At 44.7% G+C, this 24,960-nt stretch overlaps 1 protein-coding gene and 2 long non-coding RNA genes across 5 annotated transcripts in view; 1 reads left to right on the plus strand and 2 right to left on the minus strand.

Annotated features, from left to right (window-relative positions):
• Positions 1-690: 690 nt before the first annotated feature.
• LOC103459775 (uncharacterized) lies at positions 691-16,929 on the minus strand. Of its 3 annotated transcripts, none has more exons than XR_001776232.1 (5): positions 16,759-16,929; positions 16,120-16,232; positions 11,420-11,714; positions 11,211-11,322; positions 10,221-10,531 (listed from the first exon to the last, which is right to left on the minus strand). It is a non-coding gene; the product is annotated as an uncharacterized LOC103459775 (long non-coding RNA). The 3 variants fall into 3 exon arrangements; XR_532811.2 differs by having other exon boundaries at positions 16,116-16,232; XR_532810.1 differs by lacking the exons at positions 10,221-10,531; positions 11,211-11,322; positions 11,420-11,714 and adding an exon at positions 691-1,044.
• Positions 16,930-21,776: 4,847 nt separating this feature from the next.
• LOC103459777 (uncharacterized) overlaps positions 21,777-24,960 on the minus strand; it is a 6,120-nt gene continuing 2,936 nt past the window's right edge. The window contains exon 3 of the long non-coding RNA XR_532812.2: positions 21,777-21,846. This is a non-coding gene — a long non-coding RNA (uncharacterized LOC103459777). The remainder of the gene's footprint in view (positions 21,847-24,960) is intronic.
• LOC103459776 (gamma-crystallin M2-like) lies at positions 23,194-24,017 on the plus strand. The gene is made up of 3 exons (XM_008401615.1): positions 23,194-23,318; positions 23,384-23,626; positions 23,702-24,017. Exons 1-3 carry the CDS (start codon positions 23,286-23,288, stop codon positions 23,978-23,980), a joined length of 555 nt encoding a protein of 184 aa, XP_008399837.1. The 5' UTR covers positions 23,194-23,285; the 3' UTR covers positions 23,981-24,017.

The following is a 24,960-nucleotide window of genomic DNA, read 5'->3' on the forward strand; positions in this document are numbered from 1 at the left end:
CTGTCGCCTCCACAACAAACTACAAACTAAAACAACATCTTGGTACAAACAGAAGTTTGGCATAAAGGCAGCAACATATGAATGATTATAGACTCTTCATTTCTCAGAAATCCAGACTTTAGGTAATAAATTAGGAATAAAGTCAAATGTCTCTTCCCTCTTTGACGTTACGGTTTTCCAGAGCTAAAGACGTTCAGTAATGCTGTCGTCACGCTGGGCTGCAGCATTACAACAGGCCTTCAGCTGGTCAGAGAAAGCAAAAGAAAAGTGATATTAGTCAGGACTGGAAACATCAGCTTCTCAAGTTGACTTTTAAACTCCTACAGCTTCTGCAGCTGGATTTCTGTTAACACATGATGAGCTTCTGATTCGTACCAAAAGCTTTATGAAGCAGCTTGGTTTACCGTCTGAACCAAACCGGATTTTGATCTTTGCCTTTCTAATTGAAGCAATCAGAGTTTTATTATTGTGATCTCAGGACCAGAAGGCTCTCTGGTAAATCTGGAAAAACCCTCTGTTTTCATGTCAGCTCCACCACAACGTTGGGCTCAACTTTTACACCCACCAAATTCCCACCAGAAACTGAACAAAGGTCAGGTTGTTGTGGTTCGAGTTACAAATGCCCCAAAGGTCAACAATAGAGAATAACCTCTGGCAAACTTTACCTAAATCAAGCAACATTGATTTGTTTGTTTCACCTCAGAAATCAGAGTTTAATCTTCATTTCATCCACAGATTCAGGGTCTAGATGCTCTTCAGTAGAGATGCACCACTGTTCAACTGAATGACGGCAACAATAAAGGAGAGGGCTGCACCGATCGTAGCTTTCTGACCGATCACCGATCTTTAAAAACCCTGACCTGCCCATACAGATGTTTTCGTCTGAAAAGTTGCTAAACATAATGAAAAAGTTGCTGATTATTGTTAACCGTAGAGCAGAGGAAATCTTCAGAGGTTCGCAGCGGTTAGATCAGCTCCACATCGACGTTTCAGCCGGACGCAGATCTCCCAAAATCCAGGAAGTCTGGGCCGATTTCTGAACCTCTTATAGAGAAACAACAAAGAGTAATTTTTAATAGTTGGTTTTCTAATGAGTGATGATTATAATGATTTCAGCTGTTTTTATGACTAAATCAAGGAGCTGAATGAAACCAGATCTTTCCTCCCAACTCTATGTAAACTGATTTTTAAGTCACTTCTTCATATTTTGTTCCAGGATACGTGAATTTACGAGGGCCAGGCATGTTGTGTGTTTGTGGGCACAAAATAAAAGAAGAGGTAGGATCTGAAGAGTTGATCTGACCCAAAGCTTGTGATTTTTGCCTGGAAGGGTTTCAGTTTTTTAACACCGTTTTGCATTTTTCCGCTCGGTGTAGGTGTGCATGAACGGATGTGTGATATGCAACCCCTGCATCGCCTAGTGTTTGCAACCATTATCACCCAAACAACCTTTTGACCCTCTCAGCCAAACTTCCCTTCCTCTGAAGGTTTCTGATCTCACGCCCACAGAGGAAGCAGAAGAGAAAACCTTCTCTATCCCTCCTCCTCCTCCTCCTCATCGTCGCCGTCTTGCTCTCCGTTTGGCTGCCAAAGGCCTTGATTAATGGTCTGCTTTAATTAATACTTTTACAGTACTTAGAGCAAAGACCCTGCAATTAGCGTTGGCCTAAAGAGTGTAATCACCTGAGCTCATCCAGATCCTTATCCACAGCCTGCCTGACTGACTGACTGCTCGGCAGACAGGGAGCGTGTGGAAGCCTGTGCAGCTCAGACGTTCGTTTATTATCTCAGAACAACTGCGGCTCCGTCTCAGAACTCCAATCCAAGTTTTCGTGTTGAAGTGAAAACTCGTTTTGGCAAACTGCTTCCACCGCGGCGACCCGAGGGCTTTTCTGACTTTACAGTGAAGATGCAAACCTCTAATTAAACTTATAAAACCTGAAAATGCTTCAGTAATAATCTTTTTACATGAACTCTTAAAACACAGAGGGAAGCGCATAAAATCAGATTTTGTTGATTTGAGAATGTTGTGGTTAGAGGTTTTCCATTTTGGAGCCTGAATCAGTTCAGTGTTAATTAAGTTGCTCTTTATTAAAAGAGGAAAAAGTCTTGCTCTACAGCTCAAAGTTGTTTTCAGCCAAGTCAGTTTTATTCAGTGATTTTAAAGATATTTGTTCCACTTTTGCCCTGAGAAATGCTGAAGGCCCAGCAGCATAAAACAGGCCCCACAACAGCAGCAACCGGTGGACCCCTGGTATGGTAGAGACGTGGACCAAAACTGGCCTATCATACTTAAGACTCTGTCTGAAAACTGCTTGATTTGACACCAAATATATCCTAATATGCATTAACACACAGCTAACAGCTGCAGTCTTCCCCATTTTTGATTTTTGGGCCACAGCCAATCAGCAGCGAGGAAAATGATTAGTGCTCGTGGATTGGCTAGCCAGTCACACTTCAACTAACATGGTTAAAAACGTTTCATTGTTTTTCTATCTGATTCAACTCTCACTGAAGCTGTGCAGCTTCTTCTCTACGCTTCTGAGTCGGCATCACATTCTGGTGCGTTTCATTGTAACCAAACAAAAAAAATGCATATATATTTATAATAAAAACAGTTTTAAAAATCACTTAACTGAGAGCAAAGTGGAACTGAAGTCAAATGGCTTCCATAAAATATCTATCGATTCAGGGGAACAGATAGAGTTCACTCTGAATAAACGAAACAGAAAGCGTGTTTCTGTCCTCGGATACAGAATAGTTTTATATGTGCCATTCTGCCAACATCTTGGCTGCAATAAACTGGAAACATCATCGAATCTTTTACTGGATTTGACTGAATACGATTCACTGATCAGCCCATCACGTTTATGGTCTGAATCTAATCATCCGTCTCCAAAAAGCTGTTGGTATTGGAGATGTTTTTGTTATTAAATCAGGTTGTTTTTCACTGGTTTCAGGAAGTGGGCCTGTTTGTAAATGTTGTGCTTTTCCAGCTGAATATCATCAGTGGTTTTACTGGCCAACCAGTAAATGTGCCGTTAGGTTTAGATAGAATCCCAATTGGAACTTTAATACCTTTAGTAAGAGAGTGTATTTGTTTTAATGGGAAATGGAAACCGCGGGCAGTGAGAAAAATTCCCGGGCATTAATTACAAACTGATTAGAAGCTCCTTTTGCAGGAGGCTGTATCATTTAATTGAGGGGAAAATAATGATCACAATTCCAGCAACTTCTAATTAGAAAAACAGCTCAAATCTTATCAGGAGAGCTTGATGCATGTGGAGCACGCATCGCTTTCGCCTCAACACAGGCGCACACACACATCCTGGAATGAACTGCTGCTATGGAGTGTGCTGCTCTGTGCATTTTGTTTATTTCTTCTACACACTTGTGTGGGAGTCCCAGTCTGAAGCAGAGTTTAAGCGCATCAAGCAGACGCTGGATTACGTCTGTAGATATTACCCAAAGACTCAGCCGAGCGCTTTTCTCCAAAAAGACACAGACAATTACAGATCTGATAACCCCTGAGTTGTATCACAGTTGTTGCCGAGTGTTTACACTATCTGACACGGCTGAAACAACAGCACCAATAAGAACAGAGGAGATTCTCATCTCAACTTTCCCAACTTGCTGCTTATCACAAACCACAAAAATCACAGCGTCAAACAAAGCCCTGGAGCCGTACCAAGAAGCTGACGCACTCAGACACCCTGCAGCAAAACAAACCGCCACTTCAAATGTTTCACCACGACTTTCTGCCTCTCCTGTCTCACGCAGTTTATTTATCATTACCAGCAAGAGGAGGTTCCACTCAGATCAGCGGGGACAAGGGAAGCCTTTCCCAACAGAACCTGTGCTGTTCAGATTGGTAAACAGACCAGATCTGAACACAAAGACGCATCGTCTTCCTCCAGGTCTCTGCAGCAGCTTCGCCTCCCAGCAGGGACGATCTGGAATAATTCCTGAAATGTTGTCACACGGCATTATGATGAATTGTTGTTTTATTAATAGGCAGACCTGATTTATGGAGCACGTCTAGACGCTGTAACTGCTTTCTTCCTTCTGGCTGCAGATCAACTGATCAGCTCTTAAACAGTCAGGTGAAAGTTGTGCTGGCATCAGCAGACCCCAGTGCCTGTGTGTGGCCCGTCTTCATCTCACTTTATTAGGGAAAACAGCCGTCAATCAGCCGCTGACAGGCCTGGCAGGGCTGCTGCTGCAGCTGCTACGCTGGGATGCTTATGAAATGAAAATTAAACGGTAAAAAAATGTATACATCAGGTGCCAACTTGCTCATCATCATAAAGGTATCCACTCAAGAAGAAATTGGAATCTGCTCCGTCTTTGGACCACTCAGAGTATTCCTTCACCGTCTTTCTCAGGCTTGGATTAGGATGCTGCAGGGTTTAGAGCGAGCGTGCCTCCATGCATGTGTTAGTGACGGGGAGGAGGGAGCGTCTGCTTGGCCGTCAGCGGCTGAGAGGTAAGCCTGTGCTGAAAAGTGACCGTGTTGTCCGGCGCCGCCGAGCCAAAACTCACCGACGCGTTTGTGAAAGCGCCACCGGTGCCTGAGAGGAAGGAGGCATTAAGCAAACAGACACGTCCAACACACACGCTGCAACAATGCTCAAACAAAAGTGCAGGCATACATAGTACCACGCAGCCAAAAGGTACACCCTGAACACACACACACACACACAGAGTCGGCGTGCGTGTGTGTGCGGTGGGAGCAGCGAGCCGAGTCGCGGTGCCAGGTGGCAGCGAGGCTCTCGGCTCACAGCGAGCGAAGAAGAGGAGGAGAGGCTCTTGGCTGGCCTTGAAAGCTGATGCACAAACGGCGGCAGCGATGCCCAGGTTTGGATGCGGCCAGGGGAGCCCTGGAGGGGTTTCCTGAGCATGCGGGCAGGGAGGACAGGAGCATAGCTGGGATGGTGTTTGGGCAGCTTTTCGGGCCGTGGTCAGCCCCTCTTTGTAACAGAGAAGAGTGATCCCAGACAGCTGAACCCGTCCTGAGCTGGACCGGCTTGTCCACAGGCCCAGAGCTGCGCTGGGTTAAGACTGGGCTTACACACACGGCGCATTGTTTACCGCATCTGTAGCACACACTAAATAAGACGCGTCTTTTTCCCACTGAGCTCAATGTGTTGCATGGCAGCTCTGGGACAAACGCTATGCTAATTATCTGTCCAATAGAAACACAACACCCGGAGATAACGGCTGTGTGTTCGCGCCCGCGCTCTGAGGTGATCAGATAAGGCGGAGATGACTGGATACCGCGGCCAGATGGACTCGGTACCATCACGTGCCAAAAAACAAGAAAAGAAAAAGGTCGGACCACAGTAGCCCTTTGTGAGCAGGCGGAGAAACGCAAAACCCAAATGTGCAAAAACAAAATCGTAACTGGAGCTTTAAACAGTTTGAAAAGGAGAAAGGTGTTACATTTCCACTACTGACCTGTAGGGGGCAGCAATGTACCTAAACTGCTGCAAATATCAGTGGAAGAAGAGCAGAAACCACCAGAACAGTTGAAGGATAAACAAAGTTAAACTATCGTGGGAAAAATGCAAATGTTTGACAGTGTTTTTCAAGCCTGTTCAACAGAAAGAGTCCAACAACAAAGAAAATGTTTTAGTTTAAATAAATGAATACGACAGCCGGCTGCTTCCAACAGGATTATTATTATTCATGATCTGTGCAAACATTTCAACATTTTTATCATCATTTATCTCCAGTAAACTAACAAGTTGGTCATAAACATGGTGAGGACTGGTTAATTCACTGGTAATGGAGTAATAATGGAGGTGGATATGAAATACAAGGCCCTCATCATGACACCGCCACTACCAACAAGATGTTAAACCACGAGATGAGAAATTCTTCTTGAGGATTTCTTATAACCAAAGAAAACATTTTTTAAATTTGATGGTAGATTTAGTTTTTTCTGATTTCTGACCAGTTTGATAAAATATTCTCAATTATTCCTGTTTTTTTCTTTTCCTAATAAATTTAAAACAAATATGAAGTACCAAAGATTGACTCATTAGACATGCTGGAGGGGTTAACTCTCACATCGGTGAATATTTACCCATCGGTGTTCACAGAGTCGATCCGATCATGATGCTGGATACAGAGCTTCTGCAGCGCCTCAGCGCTGGTTTCTGCTAAACATCGGCTTGGTTTAGCATCTCTATAGTTAGCGGGGCCACCTCCTCATGCATGTGGCCCTACGGAGAGACCAAACCTCCTACTGGCCAGTAGCTCAGACCCAGGTCAACTATTAGCCATTTATAACATTTTAAAAGGAAATCAACCTGAATGTGCAAAAACAAACAACCAAGTGGAGCTTTAAACACGATAATCTATCAGCTGCAGCAAATTCCAAACCACTAGAGAGCTTCTCCTCTCAGGGTCCCTACTGTCTGTGTTGGCCCTGAACTCTCCCCCCTGAACCGCCACAATAGGATCCGGTCCCAGCGGAGGAGACGTCTAAGAAAAGACAACTGTGACGAAGAGAGGCGGGGGGGGAGGAAGACCAGGTGGAGGAGGGATGGAGGCAAAGAAAGGAGAGAAACCCGGGAAGGAAAGGAGTGAGGCAGTCAGGTAAAGTGAGCCGTGGGGTGTGTAGAGTGAGCAGGGGGGGTATTTGGGGGTATTTGGGTCGTTTTCGCATGGAGTCTGGCCACACTCCAGAACTGAGCGGGGAGGGGGGGCTCCTAATGGCTAAGCCTTTCACTGTAGGCCACACTGCAGTGAGCCGTAATTGAAGGTAATTGTTGGGAAGAGCCGACACACACAGCTTCCCCACTGTTCCCCGGGCTGAGATGGACAAGCCTGGGCTGACAGGGTGGGAGCGGGGGGCGCTGGGGGTGAGGGCCGTGGGGAGGCCAGGTGAAGACAGAGAGGAGGGGAGGCAGAAAGAGCAGGACCGCAGAGACAGATTGCGTTACTCCACCTCCACCGTCCCCAACTGTCCTACACGGCATTTGTCTGCTCGCACAATTGCGTAATTGTGTCCCTGCTAAATGGTCCGAAGGGCCGCTGCAGCGTCCTGGATGCAGGTGGGCCGGCTCGGATGACCGGCGTGGACTGAAAGAAGACGGAAAGGACAAACGGACGGAGCTCACACTGGGACGCCAACTCTGACCCTTCCTGAAAACGCGGTTTGGACCAGTTTGTGTCTGATGAAGCCTGCAGGCTCTGAAGTTGATCCATTTCCCTGCAGGACCAGAGAATGCATTTCGCTCTTTGTCACGTGCATACACCGGCGTTTTCCAAATAGATTTCATGAGGTGCTGCAGAGATGATGTTCATGTGTGTGACTCTGAAGTGTGTGTGTAGGCAGGAGATGGAGGAAATCACCTTCCCCACTTTGCCTAGCCTCCTCGGTTGGATGGGTTTAGCTCCATGAGCGCAGTGGAGCAGGAAATCCAGATTCGCAGCCTATCAGCGAAATAGCACATATATGACTCCCCGGCCTAAGTCGGTCTAATCAGGCCTGCCAAGCCCGCTAACTCCAGCACCATCATCGCCGGGCGCCAGATTGACTCCTGAGCCCAAATCGCTGCTGCTGCTTTACGCCATAAAATGATTCCTGTATTGGTTTCCCCCCCTTAAACCTGGTGAAGCTAATGCAATGTAATGTAAAAATTAGACGCGTACAGCTACTGTGCTGCATGTCAGCAAGTGCAGATTTGACCGGACGAATGAGGAGGGAGGGAAGAGAGCCCGACCGGACCGGCTCAGGAAAATAAATCAACCCAATTACCGGGCCCAGCTTCTGTTCTCCAACTGCTCCCAAATAAGGCTGATGATTGTAGAAATGTTGTAATTTGCAGGAGCTGATAGCAACAGAAGAGAGAAGTGTTTGAATTAGAAAAATGACAGACAGGATCCGCGTTCCCTCCTATCAGCGGGGCGCTTCTTCTGCTAAATAACGTAACCTTTTTGCCTTAATTACTCGCTATCTCTGATCCGAGGTCCTGCTTGGCTTTCGGCATCAGCGGGGGTCGGCGGTGCGCGCTCGCATCACGACCAGCTTTGATAATTAACCGGGCCAAAATGAACTTTTATTCTCTCCTTTCAAATGCCAGATCTGGCCCCATAATTACTGCTGTGTAATTAAAAGTCCCAATCTAGCTTTTTTTCCCTTGCATTGCAGAGTCTCAATGAAAGAACAGGAGAAATTAGACCTTAATCCTTGCACACTGTCAACCCCCAACACACGCGTTGGCGTTGGGGTTGGCATGCACACTCTGATTCCTGCTACCAACTCCGAACAGACAAGCCCCATCCTGACTGCAAAGATTCCTCTTTATCCTCCTCACCTCGCGCTGCTGAAATGTAAAATATAATATGGACCATTATGTTCTTTAAAAACTCATTACAGCGTTTGAAACGGGAATCTGTTGAGACGTTGCTTCCTCCACATTGTGCAGAGATGGGGGTGAAGACACATCGAGGGACGTGGCATGCAATTAGGAGCCCAATGGATTAATTTCCTTTTCAAAGTTATTGAGACACAATGAAGGGAGAGGCTTTCTGCCTCCCCTCCACTCGTCATCTGTATTGATGGCTCCCCCTGTAAGCCCCTCCGCCTGCCCTCTCCTGGTTAATGACAGTTTGTATTTCACACTACAGAAGGCGAGGAAAACCCTTCGGCCTCTCCCTGTGAAGAGTGAAGAGCTCGGCCGAGGAGGAGAAAAGAGGTGACAGAGCCGTCTGACTCCGTCGCCGTGCGGAGAGGAATTAGCTCCAAGACAAACATGTCAGGGAAACGAAAAGGCATTAACTCGTCTGCATGTTGTAACGGCCCATTCTTCTCAGAAAGTAAGAGAATCCCAAAAGTTTGGAGCGAGGCAGAAATGTCACGGGTTTGGTTTTTATGAGGCCTGGGGTGGAGAAGCTGAGGTTTCATCCAACCAATCTGCAGAAGAAATCTATCGACCCTTTACAACTACGTCAGCCAATCAGGTGGAGGCGCAATGATGGACGTCGTCAGGGAGGGACGGGACTGCTGCGACTGTTTTCCCAAGCTGTTTTTGCCAGAATAGGCAAAACATTTACAGATTCAAGTCAAGCTAACTTGTCGGTGGACGTAGCTCCACCAGGGCTTAGACGGAAATATTTACCAAAGTTTGAAATAGCTAGCTTAGAAACCGACCCAAACCGTCTCCCTCCTGATGTGTTGGGCATCTTTTCCTGAATTCAAACCAAACGATCTATTCCTCTTACACCAGAGCAGACTGAAAACCGTGCTACAGTCTGGATGCTAACCAGTTTTTTGGCACATGCAAGGCTTCTTGATGGTGGCTGCTCATAATGAATCATGTACATGCTCCATAATGCAACAATGCTCATCTTCTGACCTTGTAATGGATTACAGGTGCTAAATATTTACTCTAAGATGGATTCTGATTATAAAACAGGAAAATTTAAACTGAATTTATGTTTTTGGCTTCATGAAATGAGCCTCGTTTTTCCTGCTGGTTCAATCAGATTTTCACAAAGAAATGATGCCGATACTGTTGGAAAGAGTTGGGCTTTGAGTTGAACCCTGCGTCTTCAATGACCATTGAATTTAGCAGCTCAGTGTTAGAACTGGTTAGAAAATCATGTCCGTCGCTTGGATGAGCCTCTAATAGTTCCATGGAGACGCAGTATGCCGATACTGGTTGATGTCTAAACTGTGTTTGTACTGATTTTACTGGAGGAAGCGCTGCTGCTCTCAGGTTATCCTGGTTAATGCTTGGATAACAAAAACAGAATCAAGAGAACTTGTTTTAATCACCTTACTAGAGAAGTTTATTCCTTATTCTGATGTCGAAAAAGACACAAAATCAAAAAGTCAAACAGTTTAAACCAGTTCAGAGCACTAATTACATTCCCTGCTGCTAGGGGGCGCCTCAGGCCTAATGGCTCAAATAAAATAATACTAAGAAAATCACTGTGTGTTTGATTGTTAGAGGATGGAAGGAAACTGTTGAGATTAATCAACAGAAGCAGAAAATCAACTGAAACCCCGAGAGTGGATGAAAACCTCTGCATCAATGTTTTTCTTAACGCATCACAAAGTTCAGAGGAAGTGAAACTTCCTGAACAACTCGGCTCTCTGGGGGCCATAAAAACCAGAAAAATCACTTTGCATAGTCCCTAAAACCCAGAGCTTATGATTAGACACCAGGCATACATTAAATTAAACCATTCCCCTCTTTCTAGAAGAAAAGGTTAAAAAACGTCTTCTTTAATCGTTCCAGGTATGAGCAACGGCATTTTAATCAGCCTGGTTTCCAGCCGATCCTGCAGACCGCTAATCCAGACGCAGCTCCGCTCTCGTCTGCTGCACCTGAAAACCCTTCTGATCCCGGCTGGATCCTGACGACTGAAAGCAACGGCATCAGGATCAAATCACAAAGGAGAATCGGGAAATGCCGAGGCCGTTCCTCTGACTGCGTCTGAGCCCAGCCAGCAGGCGCATCGTTCTGTCGTCCAGCAGCGGCGAAAGATCAGACTGCAGGGCTGTTTGTGCTTTCTGAAGCATCGCACACATCCAGTCCGGAGGAGAAAGGAAACATGCTGTAAGGATTCAGTTTTACTCATTTCTCCCTAAAACATCTGATTCCAGAAAAACTAAAACTAGAAGCAATAAATTCAAACATGAGGAAGTAACTGCCAAAGATGCAACCTAACCCACATTTTAAAATCCACCATTTTGCAGCTGAATGCTGCATGTATGTTACAGAAAAACTTATTTATTCCACGCTGGTATTTTTATTGATTTGGTTCATTTATTTGGTTGTTTGCTAAAGTTCCCAATGCTTTTAATGGTTTCTATGCTGTTTTGTTGTTTCTGCATTATTTGGTAAATATAATATATAAGTGAAATCGGTAATGATGACTGTGACTGAATATCAAGCAGCTGGAGCTGAAATATGTGCAATTATTAACAGATCAAATACTCTGATCATTTATGCGACTTATCTTTAGAAACAGACTGAAAATAAACTAAACCCTCATGTAGTGAGTTATTTAATTGCTGCATGTGATGAAAGCCCAGGTTTGTCTGAGATCAGAGTGAACTCAGCAGGATCAGCTGATGTTCTGGACGCCATGAAGCAACTTAAAGTCGCTCCGATTTGCTGCCTTCAGGCAAACTGCACTGAGAAAAGCTCCAGTTTCATCTGCAGCATCAGATTAAAAAACCGACAAACCTCTAAAATATCCAAATTCTTCCACATGGCTGAAGTGGCTGCAGGATCCCAGTAGATGTGAAACTGAAAGGTCTCCAGCCCGTCCCTGCGGTGCTCCATCACTGCTGCCACCCTTCAGCGCAGCAGAGAGAACTAATCACTCACTCTGTATCCTAACCAAAACAAGACGGTGCCAACCAGTAGCTTTTAGTGCTGTTTACACTCCTCACCCCTCCTGCTCTGCGCTCCGCGCGGCTCGTGGCGGCATGGGTGATTAATTTGGGCTGTGCAGACAGGTAAACACAGGCCTATTTACATGGCTTACCAGCCACCGTATTTATACTCAACAGGACTAAGCTTCAGATAGAATATCCTCAAAGCTCCATCTGTTTATTTTCCCTCGCCGCTCCGTCCTGACACGTCTTCCACTTCTTGCTCTGAGCCCGACGCTCCTTCCTCCTCCTCCCTCCTCTTCCTCTGACCTGCAGCTCTGTCAGGTCAGACTCGCACTGCTTCAATCCCAGTCTGAGGATTTTACATCACAAAATGTTCACAAACCTGAAGCGTTTAATAATCTCTGATGTTCCAACCACAAACTTCAACGTATTTCATGGGAAAGCTGTAAATAATTGTGAAGTAGAAGGAAAAATGTACGATTTAGAAATTTATCTTGTGGAAAATCTGAAAAGTGTGGAATGCATTTGTTAGAAGTGCAGAAAAAAACAGATTATTCAGGGAATTCTGTACGGATCCAAAATGCTGAAAAACAGATTTTAAGATGCGTTGTGGCTCTGATTCATGAGAAAACCGCATTTCGCATCCGCCGTTTGTCTCTTGAATAATTATTTTTTAAGAAAAGCCCAAGTAGCTAAGCTATCCTGCTGGAGTTACAGAATTTTATGAACAAACATGTTTTTGTCAGTCACATAATTTAAACAAAATCTCCAGACTGAAGCGTAAAACTGATTCTGAATCAAATCGTGACTAAAAATCAATCAGAAACTGAAGGATTTCCATCTCCAGTATTTGTACTTTTGGAGGTTTTGTCTCCGTTTGTCTCCAGCTCCGGTTGGATAAACATCAGAGTTCAGGAGATTCTCGGTTCCGTCTCTGATGTCACACTGTGAAGGTTCTCATCTCTGCCAAAGTCTTGACATGTATTTTAACAACCTGGCAAACAACAACAACAATCTGACGGAACAACAAGCTCCTTGAATTCTTTCACTCTGCGAGTAGCGGAGAGGACAGTTGGTGAACACATGAACCCAGACCAGTTCATCCAGTTATAACCCTTCCTCTGACTACATGAAAGAACATGAAACGCTGCTGAGACCCCCTGCTGTTCCCGTCTTATTCATACATGTTAAAAACAGTAAAACGAGCCAGAAATGGCTGGAAACATCGATCTAACCAACATGCTGATGTGTTTGTGTTAAAACTGAGTCATTTCTGTTCTCAGATCACCATCTAAACTATAACTTCACTTTCAGAAAATAAACGTTGGTTCTCCGTGAGGATAAATATTGTATTAGATTCAATACAGTCAGTGCAGCAAACTGCTGTAAACAGGAGAATTTTTACTGTTATTATTAGGAATCCAGTTCAGAGTTTAAGCCTTTAGTTGCTCACCTAGTTGGAAACAAATGATTTTTGTGTGTTTTGGAAAAATGTATTTACTTAGAGGCTGGACCAACATAAATCACTGACGCATGTCTCCGTTTTATCTGAGTAATGATTTTGTAGCTGTTCTACATGCAGAGACGCATCATTTCTGTTAGTTTAGTGGAGGGAGGCTCTTGGTCCAAACAGTTTCCGGGTTCAGCCTCCAAACTTCACAGAAGCAAAGCCGCTCTGGGTTTTAGAGGTTACACTTGAGCAGCAACGCTCCTGCAGAGCACCGAGGCGTTGACCTGGCTCTGCTCCGGTGTGAATGCTGTCGCTCTTCTCAAAATGCATCTGTTAGCTAACCCTGTTAGCTTTAAGACCCATAAACCCATCAGATTAATGCTAGCAGCCTAGTAGCCACCGACAGCTAACAGTTTCCACCTGAACGCTGCTTCTATAAACCCCGCTCACGGCTTAAGCCCATAATTGCTTCCACTTACCCAACAACCTGCTAATGTTACGTTTACATCAAGAAGCAACAATCAGTTCAGGGCGTGGATTGGCAAACTTACAAAAATGCAAACCGCAAAAATAATCTGACAATCTGGTTAGAAACAACATTTAGTTTCTGTTATCTTTGATCAATAATGTTAACTTTTGCTCAGGTAGATCATTATCTACAGGTGTAGTTGTCACAGTGAGAACAGAGGCAGCCAATCAGGCTCCACAGAAACATGAAAAGTGAAAACTAATCAAAGAAAAGAATCCGTGCGTTTCTCGGCAGAGCAGCTTGGACACGCGTGGCAGCCTGGGAGTGGAGCGCCGAGCTGCTGCCGGTCATGCCTCACATTCCTGGGCCTTAAGCAGGTGACCCAACCCTACCTGCCACAGCAACTGTCACCCGACTCCTCACAGCAGCAGGGAATGTCACTGTGCAGGAGACAAAGACATGCAGGTTCAGCTGCTGCCTTCATGAAGCAAAACAAAGAAATCATCGGAAACGGAAAAACTGGCTCAGCAGCAGAACGACGATCCCAAACAGCTGAACTACAACAGTCAGCACCACAACGGCCTAGTCAAAGGCCGCTTCTCAACCTTCCTGGAATGCAGCAGAAAGTGGTTTTCAGATTTAATTCAGCATGAACACGTCTTCTGTGTGACATTATTTTCAGAGGTTTGCAGTTTGGACTTTCCAGGGTTGAGCTGCTGGTTCTGCTTGTTTTCTGTTTTTAATGAAGATTATAAAAACGCCATACTTTATAAACTACGAGCCGCAGTCAGAAAATGCTTCAGGAAGAGAAAAATAAACAAGTCAGACCAAAGAATAAGTCGCAGAACCAGCAAAACTATGAGAAAAGGTTGACCTAAAGTCCAACAGAGGTATTAATCTGTAACAAGCATCTCAGTGTCTTCACTCTCTGATGAACTGTAGACCGAACTGGTGAGAGCTAATTAGGGTCAGTCCAGTCATAGGTGGTAAAAAAGGAAACAAACCATCCGATTGGTCAGGATTTGACCTGCTGGTCACCAGTTACAATCATGATCTCTTAATTGGTGCGTCTCATTTTAATTTTAAGCCAATTAAACTACTAATAATAAACTTCACATGTTCACAGCAGCATTAAAACAGGTATTAGATATCTTCAGTGTAAACATCCTCCTGCGTTTCTTAAGTGGATTGTTTCTGACGAGCACAGAGGAGGAGAGGCCAGCAGAAAATCCTCTGATTCAGGCTCAGCTAAGTGGTTTTAAGGGTCCACTCCAATAAATGCCAGTGACATTAAACATGCGAGTGCTATCATATTTCTGAAAATCATGCACATACAATGACTAATTTAATTACTGATCCACAGATTCTCCGTCTGCAATCCGTTCTTTAAAGATTTGCTCAATGCTGCAGACATATCACACAGATGTTTCCTCTGCCTGAGAATCCCATCATGCCTTTGGGCCGGGATAATTACTTATCAACACTGGAGTTCCCTTAAAGGGATGTCCAAGAGCACACAGGCTGCCTGTTTGTCTGGGGATTTTTATTTCAGCACCTCTTGGAGATGATTTGTCTATTATCTTCGGTGGATTTGCTCCCCTCTTCATCTGCAGCGTATTACTGCAATCATAAAGCTGCAAGGTCAGGGGAAAGGCAGGGGGGGCGNGCCTACGGTGGCGCTCCAACCAGAGGAGCGTTTGATGCAGTGAGCCTCATACAGGCAGCGGTAGAAAAAACATGCTAAATCTCACTTATTTCATGTGTTAAGTCACTTTGAGATTTTTTCCTGTTTGCTAAATAAGAACATTCTTCAAATTCAGAGGTTTACATCTCCATGTTGACCAGGACTGAACAACTGACAGGCCAGAAGAAGGAGGAGTCATTTCCCCACAGCCAACAGAAGAACACTAAATTCATTTCTGTTGGAATCTCCTGTGGTTTAACGAGGCTTTGGGCCTCCAATACACAGACCCTCACTGTGAAGCACAGCGGTGGCTCCATCATGTGAGGCTGTGGGAGGGACTGGTGAGCCTCACAGAACAGATGGCATCGTGAGGAATGAATATTATGAGGAAATATGAAAACAGCATCTTCACAAAACGACAAAAGGTTTAATGATGGTCAGAATGCGACCAGGTGGTTGAAACGGTAAAAGTTTGGGAGCTGATGTCAGTTTCAGAACCCAGCAGCTCATGTAACTCTGGGCAACACAAACACCCACGAATCATAACTACTTCTACAAAAGGACAAAACGACGACTTACTGGTTCATCCAACACAAACAATCTGAGCAGGAAAAATCATGTGGAACGATATGAAACAAAGAAAAACACAATTAAACATGAGGGACAAAATAAAAGAACTAAACTAACCAGAACTCCTGTCAGGATTCATATTTACTGACATTGATCACAGTTGGATTCATCTGAGGCTTAAATGCATATTTGGATAATGCTAGCATTCACATTGTCTATTTTCATTACTGCTTGAGTCATTTTATTACTTTCTGAAGCAACAAGTGTTTTCAGTGCTGACTGAGGATCCGACAGGACAATCAGTGATTATTATTCCCGGCTGAGTTGACAGAGTCAAGAACATAAAGTCAACCTGTTTCTTTCTGAAAGCTGGTGGCATTTAAAACCTTCTTTCACTGAATATGGTCAAAAAGTACCTCAGGGATCTTAGCTTGGTTCTTTAAGTTTAAACTCTTAAATTTCAGCTTTGACCCTTTAATATCTACGTGTTGCTTGTTTATTGGTTCGGTCTAATAGTGCAGAGTTATGTTGGCGATTTAGCACTACTATGAGCCAGTTTAACTGGGTTTTACCAGACCTACCACACCGCTGGGTTCTTCAAGATGATTGGACGATCCTCCCTGTGGAGGACCAGCTGATGTCCTCCAGGTTGGATGTCTGTTCCAGTCGGTTTCCAGGAATATTAAAATCCCGCCTGAATTAAGCAGAGTAATCATGTTTATGCCCATAAAAGGGTCAAAATAACTTAAAAACATACATTAAAATCAAATAATAAAGTAAATTCTGTCTCACGTTTTCAGGGCAACAAACAATAAATTGTTCTGATAATAAAAAAAAATGTTTCTCCAAAAGAAATCAGTGTTGTTAGATTTACTCCATCATTCTGGAGTCAGGAAGTTTCCCCAACAGTTGTGTTTCCATTAATATAATTTATTTATGTAAGTATATATTTTCACATGTTCCTGGTTAGTGCTGCCCCGTTGACCTCAGCCGGTCTGAACCGGTTTTTGTCCGTTTTTCTGCTGCATTTCAGCAAAACTGATGAAAAAAAGTCATTAAAAACACTAAAACAACACAACAGCAACGGACAGAGTTAACAACAAATGATTTCTAAGGACAACATAAAAGGAGCTGTTGAGTTTTACAGCTAGCTTTAGCCGTTAGCATCTCTAGTTACGCTAGTTAGCCGTTAGCTTAACGGAACCCTGCTGTCAACTCACCAAAAACGTCGTCAGGAACTGAATACGTCGCGTCTCCTGCTCCATGTGAAGCTCTTCGGTCATGTAAACTGACTTTACTTCCCCAAAATAAATATTTTATAACTGTAACCTCTGTAAATCTTCAGCAGCAGCACATCCGCTCAGCTCAGTTTGTCCTGGGGGGGAGGGGCTTATTCCGTCTCACCAATCAGGAGTCTGCATTTCTTGACGTAGCTACTAGTAGCTTTGATTGACATATTTAGACGTCATTATTATTATTTTTATTACTCGATATTACTTTTACTGAGATACTTTCCAACCAACAGAAATTAGAGAAAATTACACAAAGGAACAAGAGTCAAAATAAAGCAGAGAACATTTTATTAATGGGCTACAGCCAGTAATAGATTAAAGATCAAGGTTTAAATGTTATTTTAATCACTAATATTAGCATAAAATCAGCCAGTCACAAGGTCTTTGTATGAGATATATTTTTTAGTGGACCTACACAGAACTGTTGTACCTCTTGAAACCATTCCTGAACCATTTCTGCTTTGTGCCACTGCAAATGATTCTGCTGAAAGAGGCCTAGTCAAAGACCAGACCTCACCCAGACTGAAATGTTGTGGTGGGACCTTGAGAGAGCCTTGCAGAAACAAATATCGTATTGAATAGCAAGCTGCTGTTCTTCCACAACGATGTGACAGATTAATAATAGTGAACCAAAATGAAAACATGCATGCCTGGATTCAGTCTGAGACTTCTGCACAGCGCTAAAGATTTACACACTCAGAGTCTTTGCAAATGTCTAAGTCGATACAATCGACATCAGCTGCGTGGAGAAGCCCAGAAGTTTGTGACCAAACTCAACATCAGCAGCTAGGAGACACAATTTCACATCCAGCGTTATCAGCCGCTGTTTGATCGCCCCACACCGAGAACAATCTGTCGATTAGCCGCGGCTAAACCTGCAGCCCTGCCGCCTTTCTTCTCCCTGACCCGTGTGTAAAGAGATTAGCTATTCAAGGCAGGCAACAGAGTGACAATCACCACATCAGATCAATATTACTTATCTCGCTCCTCCTCCCTCTCTCCGCATTACACTCCTGGTACAGTAATACACCTGGAGGAAGCAGTGAGTGTGTGGTGATTAGATTAGCCTTTCACTGTACACAAGCATACACACACAGATAAGAAGGATGCTCCTGTGAATCTCTCCCAGCTGCAGAGTGAAGTGGAGGAAACCGACTGCAGGCCATCCATGAGTGTTGGAGTTTGTTCTCCCTGCACAGCGATGCTGGGCTGAAGAGCCTCCCAATCATTTCATCCTGAAATAAAGCCGTGAAAACTGATGTTCAGATTTTCCTTCTGACTGAAATTTGGCATTACGAAGCTAAACTTGGATCTTATTGTATAACATCAAACAGACAGAACTGAAGAAAATACCAGGTAGAAACATTTGAATATTTTCAGAACTGCTAACTTTAGCGGGCTGAAAACTAAACTTTTTTTCTTCATGTCGACATTCCAGGGATCCCGTATGCAGAAACCGGCTGCCTAGAAGACGTTTTAATGTTCTTACTGTATAAACTTCACAGCAGTCAAAAGCACTGAAGCTCCTTCTTCACCAAATGGAAACCCAAATGGAGTGGCTTCTGACTTTAGCAGCTGTAGGACTTTGTGTTGTTTCCTGCTAGCATTGGATTTGCTAACGTTTGTTTAGGTTGTATTTACCCAGAATGCCCTGCGCTGCAGTCCACTTCCTGCTTTTGGAGCGGTCTCCAGTCTGCTTGGCGTTCACATGTGAGTTCACTTCAACCGAACCCAGACCGAGGTTCACACCGCCCAAACGAACCGGACTCGGTTTGGATGGAACCGGATTAAACAGGACTGGTGTGAATGCACCTTCATGACAGAACCATTGAAAGACCTCACCACTTAGTCCCTCCTTCGTATGAAATACTGCGCTCAAATCTGACCGTTGGGATTCAGAGGCCAGAGTATCTGACTGCTAAAAGGTGAGAAAACAACGTAATACGAGCGTTTAACCCTAAAACAAAGGCCACAAAAACACAAAGCAGGAAGCTGATGGGTAAGAGGCATCATCACTTGGTGATAATCATGTTTTTAGATTCATCTTCAGACCCTTCAGGGGGCGTCCCAGCCAGAAGGTTGTGGTCCCCGCTCAGTTTCTGTCTTCATCATCCGGCTCATGTCAGGTACAATCCCAGTCTGTACTGGTTTCCAGTGAGACGTTCTTCATGGCAGATGCCACGTTGATAGAGTGAGAACTTTTCACAGACATTTGGGGTTTCTGTGATGTGGCGTGCCGAGGTCCCCGTCAACCTCGCCGCCACGCAGAGCTGCACGTGGCGAGGGAACGGAAGGATGGATGGTGCAAACAGGAGTTTCCATTTACCAAACCCAAACATCAGCAGGCATATCTGTGACACCAAAGGGTCTGCCTGGGTGCCCTTCTCCCCTCATTCTCATTCCTCCCTCTGCTCCCCTCCCCTCCCATCATCTCCTTTTAATATAGAAGCTGGAGATGAAAAATGGTGCGCTTTTGTTTATTTGCCACCGATGCAAATGCGACCACAGCAGGATTAGTGAGTTCTCCATCTCTTTGCTGATAGCGGTGGGAAGAAAGAGGGGATTTTTATGCAAAAAAGATCTCTCCCACCCTTGCTATGACAATTGCAATGCATCACTTCATAGACAGTTTTTAATCTGTTTCAAACCAACCACACTTTGAACTGCTGGGAATGCGAGATATACAACTGTGGGTATCCGGCTGAGTGTGTGCACGCCCGTTGGTGTGTGTGTGTGCATGTGAGTGTGTGTGTGCTGTATGTGTTTTCCTGTGATTAATCTTTGGAGTTGGTTTAAGCACACTGCTGACACAGCACAGATCTCTCTCTCTCTCTCTCTCAGGCTAACTTTGACTTACAGACAAAATGTCCTTGGGTTTAGTTCTGAATAACAAAAACTTTGCATGCTAAGTCACAGTCATCCTGTTGACTCCAACTTTTCTTACTGAAAACTATTTTCTACATCATTCATCTGAAACAGACAGTTCAAGGTGAATTTATCCACATGCAGCACCTGAGAAAGGAGTTCACACGCCGTAAACTCTGGTAGATTTTTCACAGAGATTGACAACAAATTCTCTGATTTGCGTCTGGACTTTGACTAGGCCAATATAACATATGAATAACTACAGTGCCTTTATGCTGCAACTTTTACATGCATCCCTGCTGAGGAAAAAGGCTTAAACACATTGGTAGCATGTTAGCACATTTTACAATCTGATAGAAGATGAGAACATGCGAAGTTCTCGTCTCGTTTCCATTTCCTGTTGATAAACTGCAGGTTGGTGAATCTCCCCGAAACGGGAACTTCTGTAGATTCCTCCATTTCTTTGGGATGAACAGCAGAATGAAATCATGGGTGTGTTTCCTTGGAAACTGATATATAAAAGCTGTTTACTTTCCTTTGCATGTTCCTTTGATTCCACCAAGTGTCAGATCAAAACCTGCAAACATCCGTCGTCTGACAGAAGAAAGGAGGAAACGCCGACATCCCAACAGCCATCAGAACATGCTTCCCTGTCGTTGTGGCTCAGGATTCCTCTCTGGCTATTATCAGAGGCTACGGCACAGAGTCATAAAAGAGGAAAACACGGGCCTGTTTATCTTCGCCGCTGCCATTGGCGTCGAAAGGAGAGCGCCTGCTTCTAGGCAGATACCAATGGGGACGACACAAAGGTGAGATAAACCGTTAAGACATTTTTTAACTCGTCAAATTTAATAACCCTCATCGGCGACACGCAGGTATTCAACGTGCTGCTTCCTGGGGAAAGGTAAACACATGGGTCTGGTAAGCTCCTGCAGAAATCCAAAACACAAAAAGTCAAACCAGAGGCTGACACGCATTCGGAGCATGTCACCGCCACAATAAGATACACTCTGAATAATAGAATAAACAGATCCATTTTATTATCCCTTCACTCTGCCGCTGACACCTCAGCCCAACGATAAAACTTCCTTCCTGGCTCCACCTTCCCGTCATCCCCTCATCCTCTCTGGCTTACCTGGCCCGCTCGACTGACACCTAGCATTCGGAAACAGCGAGCAGGGATTTAATCAGTCGTCATTATGGAGGAGAAGAAAGAGGCTGCGGCACAATGCTGACACAAAGACAGTCTAAGGGGATCTTTGTGCTGTAAATGTGCTGCTCACAGCGGCTGCGTGACAGCTGACGTGGAGCCCATGAAACACTGATCCACCGTTTCCTTGTAGAGACATCAGGGTGAATACAGAGGTGCTGCGGCGAGCGCTGAAAGCGCCTCAAAGGCCTGAATGCTGCACAACACCTGCACGGCTGCTGCGGCGGATTAGGGTGTCAACGCAGACAAAGGCTGAGGGAAGTCAATGCCTTTTGATTCAGCCACCAGCAGCATCCAACACGCTCTCTGACGTCCAACCACTCAACTTTATTATCACCGCAGCGGCTTAGACGAACAAACTCATGACAGGTTATTGAAAAATATTTATTTGCAATGAAATAAATAAACATTTTTCAGTTAAAGTTAATTTCCGACGGATTAATCCTGGGAAGGTGACACTTGTGGTTGTTTAGGAATAAATAAGCGGATTGAATTGAACCGTTCGGTGACACCTGCCTCCGGTCTTCCTGCAGAGGAAGGAAAAATGAGGAATCTCTCCCATCCGCTGCAACAGATGGACCCGGGAATCTGGGAATGCTGCTGAGTGTTCGGCGTGAGAAGCTGGCCGGACGGTAAAGGAGAGCCGGAGCCTGGCAGCGCCGCAGACAGCCGGGCTCTCCATCCAGCCCCGCTCCACCTCTCTGGCAGTCAGGCCTTCGCAGGCGTTGCCGACATGGCCGCGGCGTCTGGGAGCCGACCTGAAGAAGTCCTGTGTCTGATCAGCAGCTGGACCGTTACGCCGTTTCACTGGCAGCCGCTTCGGTTGCAGGAACTGGCTAAAGTTGCTGTTACTGTGCTGGTCTGGCAACCAGCAACCTGCAACACCCAACATGGAAATGTTGCTTTAAGACGTCCGTCTGTCTGTCTGTCTGGGTTTGACCCTGCAGGAAAGGCCAACGCAGGGTTTCTTCTTCATTTTAAAGTTTAAATGAATTCTTTTATCAGCTATGAGTTGATTTGTGCAGCACATTCCAGCATGAAGCTGTTCAAAGTGACAGAAACACAAAAATAAATAGAAACAACATGCAGAGGAGCCAGGAAGAGACGTTACAGTTTATCCAGTGGTTATGAGTCAAGAGCAACTTTAACCAGGCGTGTTTTACCACAAAGGAGATTTTATTATAATAAATGAAGAGTTGTCGTTAAAATGATGAGTCAAATGTTTATTTCAGGGTTTTGAACATGAGTTTGGACCTGATCATGACCTGCATTGATTCCCCAACCTTTGATTATCGGATTATAGATCAATTTAAAAAATTGATCCAAACAGAAATTAAACTTATATTGAATGTTGGAACCTCTGACATTCCCACAGTGACGTTATGATCCCATTCCCAGGATCTGCTCCGGACGGCGCCGTGGGAGGAACAATCCCAGGTGAAAGGAAACTCTGCTGTTACATCACAACACAGTACTTCCTGTTTCCACTCATTTCCTTCATAGTTTCTGATCATAAAGCTGAAAACGCTGCTACTTTCATATTCTAGAAGCTAAACTTGTTTAATCCTTTCTGGTTGTTCTGCTGATAACATTTCATCAGACTGTGCTGCCTGTCTTTCCCTCTAGTCAGAGACAACAAGCGTTTGGGTTGTCAAAAATGTCCGATATTATTTTATTTATGTGTTGAAACTGAATTTATATGAAAACATTTTCTTTTCCTTTTCAAAGCTGCTTCTCAAGCAGAAACCAGTAACTGTATGAACGTTAGACGGACGTCATGCTGAGATCTTTACTCTGATTACTGACCGACACGTTGTTATTAAAATACAAACAGAACAATTCGTATTTTCTAAAAGATATTTCCTTGTGATGCCAATAAGACAAGAAATATCTTGGTTTATTAAAAACAGATTTGGATCAGAACCTGTTTAATATTATAGCTCCAAATTTTATGAAACCTTTCTATTTAAGGAGTAAATTAATAAAGTTACTGCGATACATAAAAAAGTTACATTTATTTCAGTAATGAGTCGTTTCAAAGTGCTTTTTGTCGTAAAACTATCCAGAGTCATCAGAAAAGTCTCAGGTTGGGAGCGACTGAGGGAACATTCTCCACCCGAGTCCTGAACTGACAACTTTTCCCAGTCACATGTTCGTCCATTCACACGTTGTCAAAATCACTGAAAGGCTTTTCTAAACACTCAAAGACAAAAAAAGCTTGCTGAGTTGGCGTTCTGCAGAGGGGGTCAGTGGTCCTTTACATCTGCTCAGGTATAAAAGGAAAGGGTTAAACCAGGTAGGAAAGCACAACCAGAGCCAGAGCCAGAGCCAGAGCCAGAACCAGAGCCAGAGCCAGAACCAGAACTCGTCTGCAGCCAACATGAGCAACACCGACATGAACATGAGGAGCAAGGTAGACCCGGACCCTCTGGGTTCATTTCTCCTGCTGCTTGGTTTTAAAGCGTTTCTGTTTTCCAGATCATCTTCTACGAGGACAGGAACTTCATGGGCCGGTCCTATGAGTGCATGGGCGACTGCGCAGACATGCACTCCTACATGAGCCGGTGCCACTCCTGCAGGGTGGAGAGCGGCTGCTTCATGGTCTACGACCGGCCCAACTACATGGGGAACCAGTACTTCTTCCGCCGGGGCGAGTACGGCGACTACATGAACACGATGGGCTGGAACAACTGCATCCGCTCCTGCCGCATGATCTCCATGGTACGCAGTCTGCTCTCTGCACAGCGTTGGTCCCTGATCCGTCCAAACCCAACCTGAGTTTGCTTGGTTTCACAGTACCGGGGATCCTACAGGATGAGGATCTACGAGAGGGAGAACTTCGGAGGCCACATGCACGAGTGCATGGACGACTGCGACTCCTTCATGGACCGCTACCACATGTCCGACTGCATGTCCTGCCACGTGATGGACGGCCACTGGCTGATGTACGAGCACCCCCACTACAGAGGCAGGATGATGTACATGCGGCCCGGGGAGTACCGCAGCTTCAGGGACATGGGCTACGGAGGCATGAGGTTCATGAGCATGAGGAGGATCATGGACTCCTGGTACTAAATGTTTGACCTGGAATAAAATACCCTGAGCAGCTCACTTCTCTGTCATGATTATTGATCAAAACATACAGTTGCTGAGTTTGGGATAACACGCTGTAAAAATCCCTTATACAGAACCTGTATAAGGGATTTACAGGTCCAGACCCGTGGATCCCACCTGGTCGTTCTGGGTTCATGGACGTTTCCATGGAGCCTAAAGCAAAATATTCACAGGAGGCCTGCCAGTTCCTGGCTTTTCTTAGAGAAAATCTAAATGTTCAGAAGCTGCAATAAGCCGAGCTGCTATTGGCTCAATCCAGGAGCCAATCATTGGTTCTCATTGGTTGAACCCCAAAGAGCAGAAATATGGAAACCAGTAGATGTTAGCTTCTGCTGTAGCGCCAAGACAGTTTCCACTGCGCATATGAATGAATATTTAGATATAGCTGCTGTCTTATTAACTATTAAAATAAGCAGCTTCAAGTGTTTTTCAAGAAGTCTCCAGTATTTATGGATTTTAGGAATCATTTCTAAAGCTTTGGGACTCCAGAAAATCACAACTAGAGCCGTCAGCCACATCCAGAACGGCGGTGAACCTTCACCGGAGCAGCTGGACAGAAAAACCAAAAACTCTCAAAGACGCCACAAACTGACAACGTCTGCAAACCTCAGCTGGATCAGGAAAGGTCAGAGGTCACGATGCCTCAGTAAGAAAGGCAGGGAGCAAAAATGGCCTCCGCTGTGTAATGATCACCTGCCAACTAGCTGATCCGACTGAGTCCAATCGGCTCCACTGGACCGAGATGTGGACGAACACCAACAGGACATTCATCATCAATAAACCTGATTTAGAACCAACAAAACAATCAACAGCAGTTATCAGAGCTATAGATCTACTTTTATAGAGCTAGAGCTATAGATCTGGTTTTATAGATCTAGAGTTATAGATCTAGTTTTATAGATCCAGAGTTATAGATGTAGTTTTATAGATCCAGAGTTATA

Source organism: Poecilia reticulata, unplaced genomic scaffold (genome assembly GCF_000633615.1).
Source record: "Poecilia reticulata strain Guanapo unplaced genomic scaffold, Guppy_female_1.0+MT scaffold_125, whole genome shotgun sequence".
Taxonomy (NCBI): Eukaryota; Metazoa; Chordata; class Actinopteri; order Cyprinodontiformes; family Poeciliidae; genus Poecilia; species Poecilia reticulata.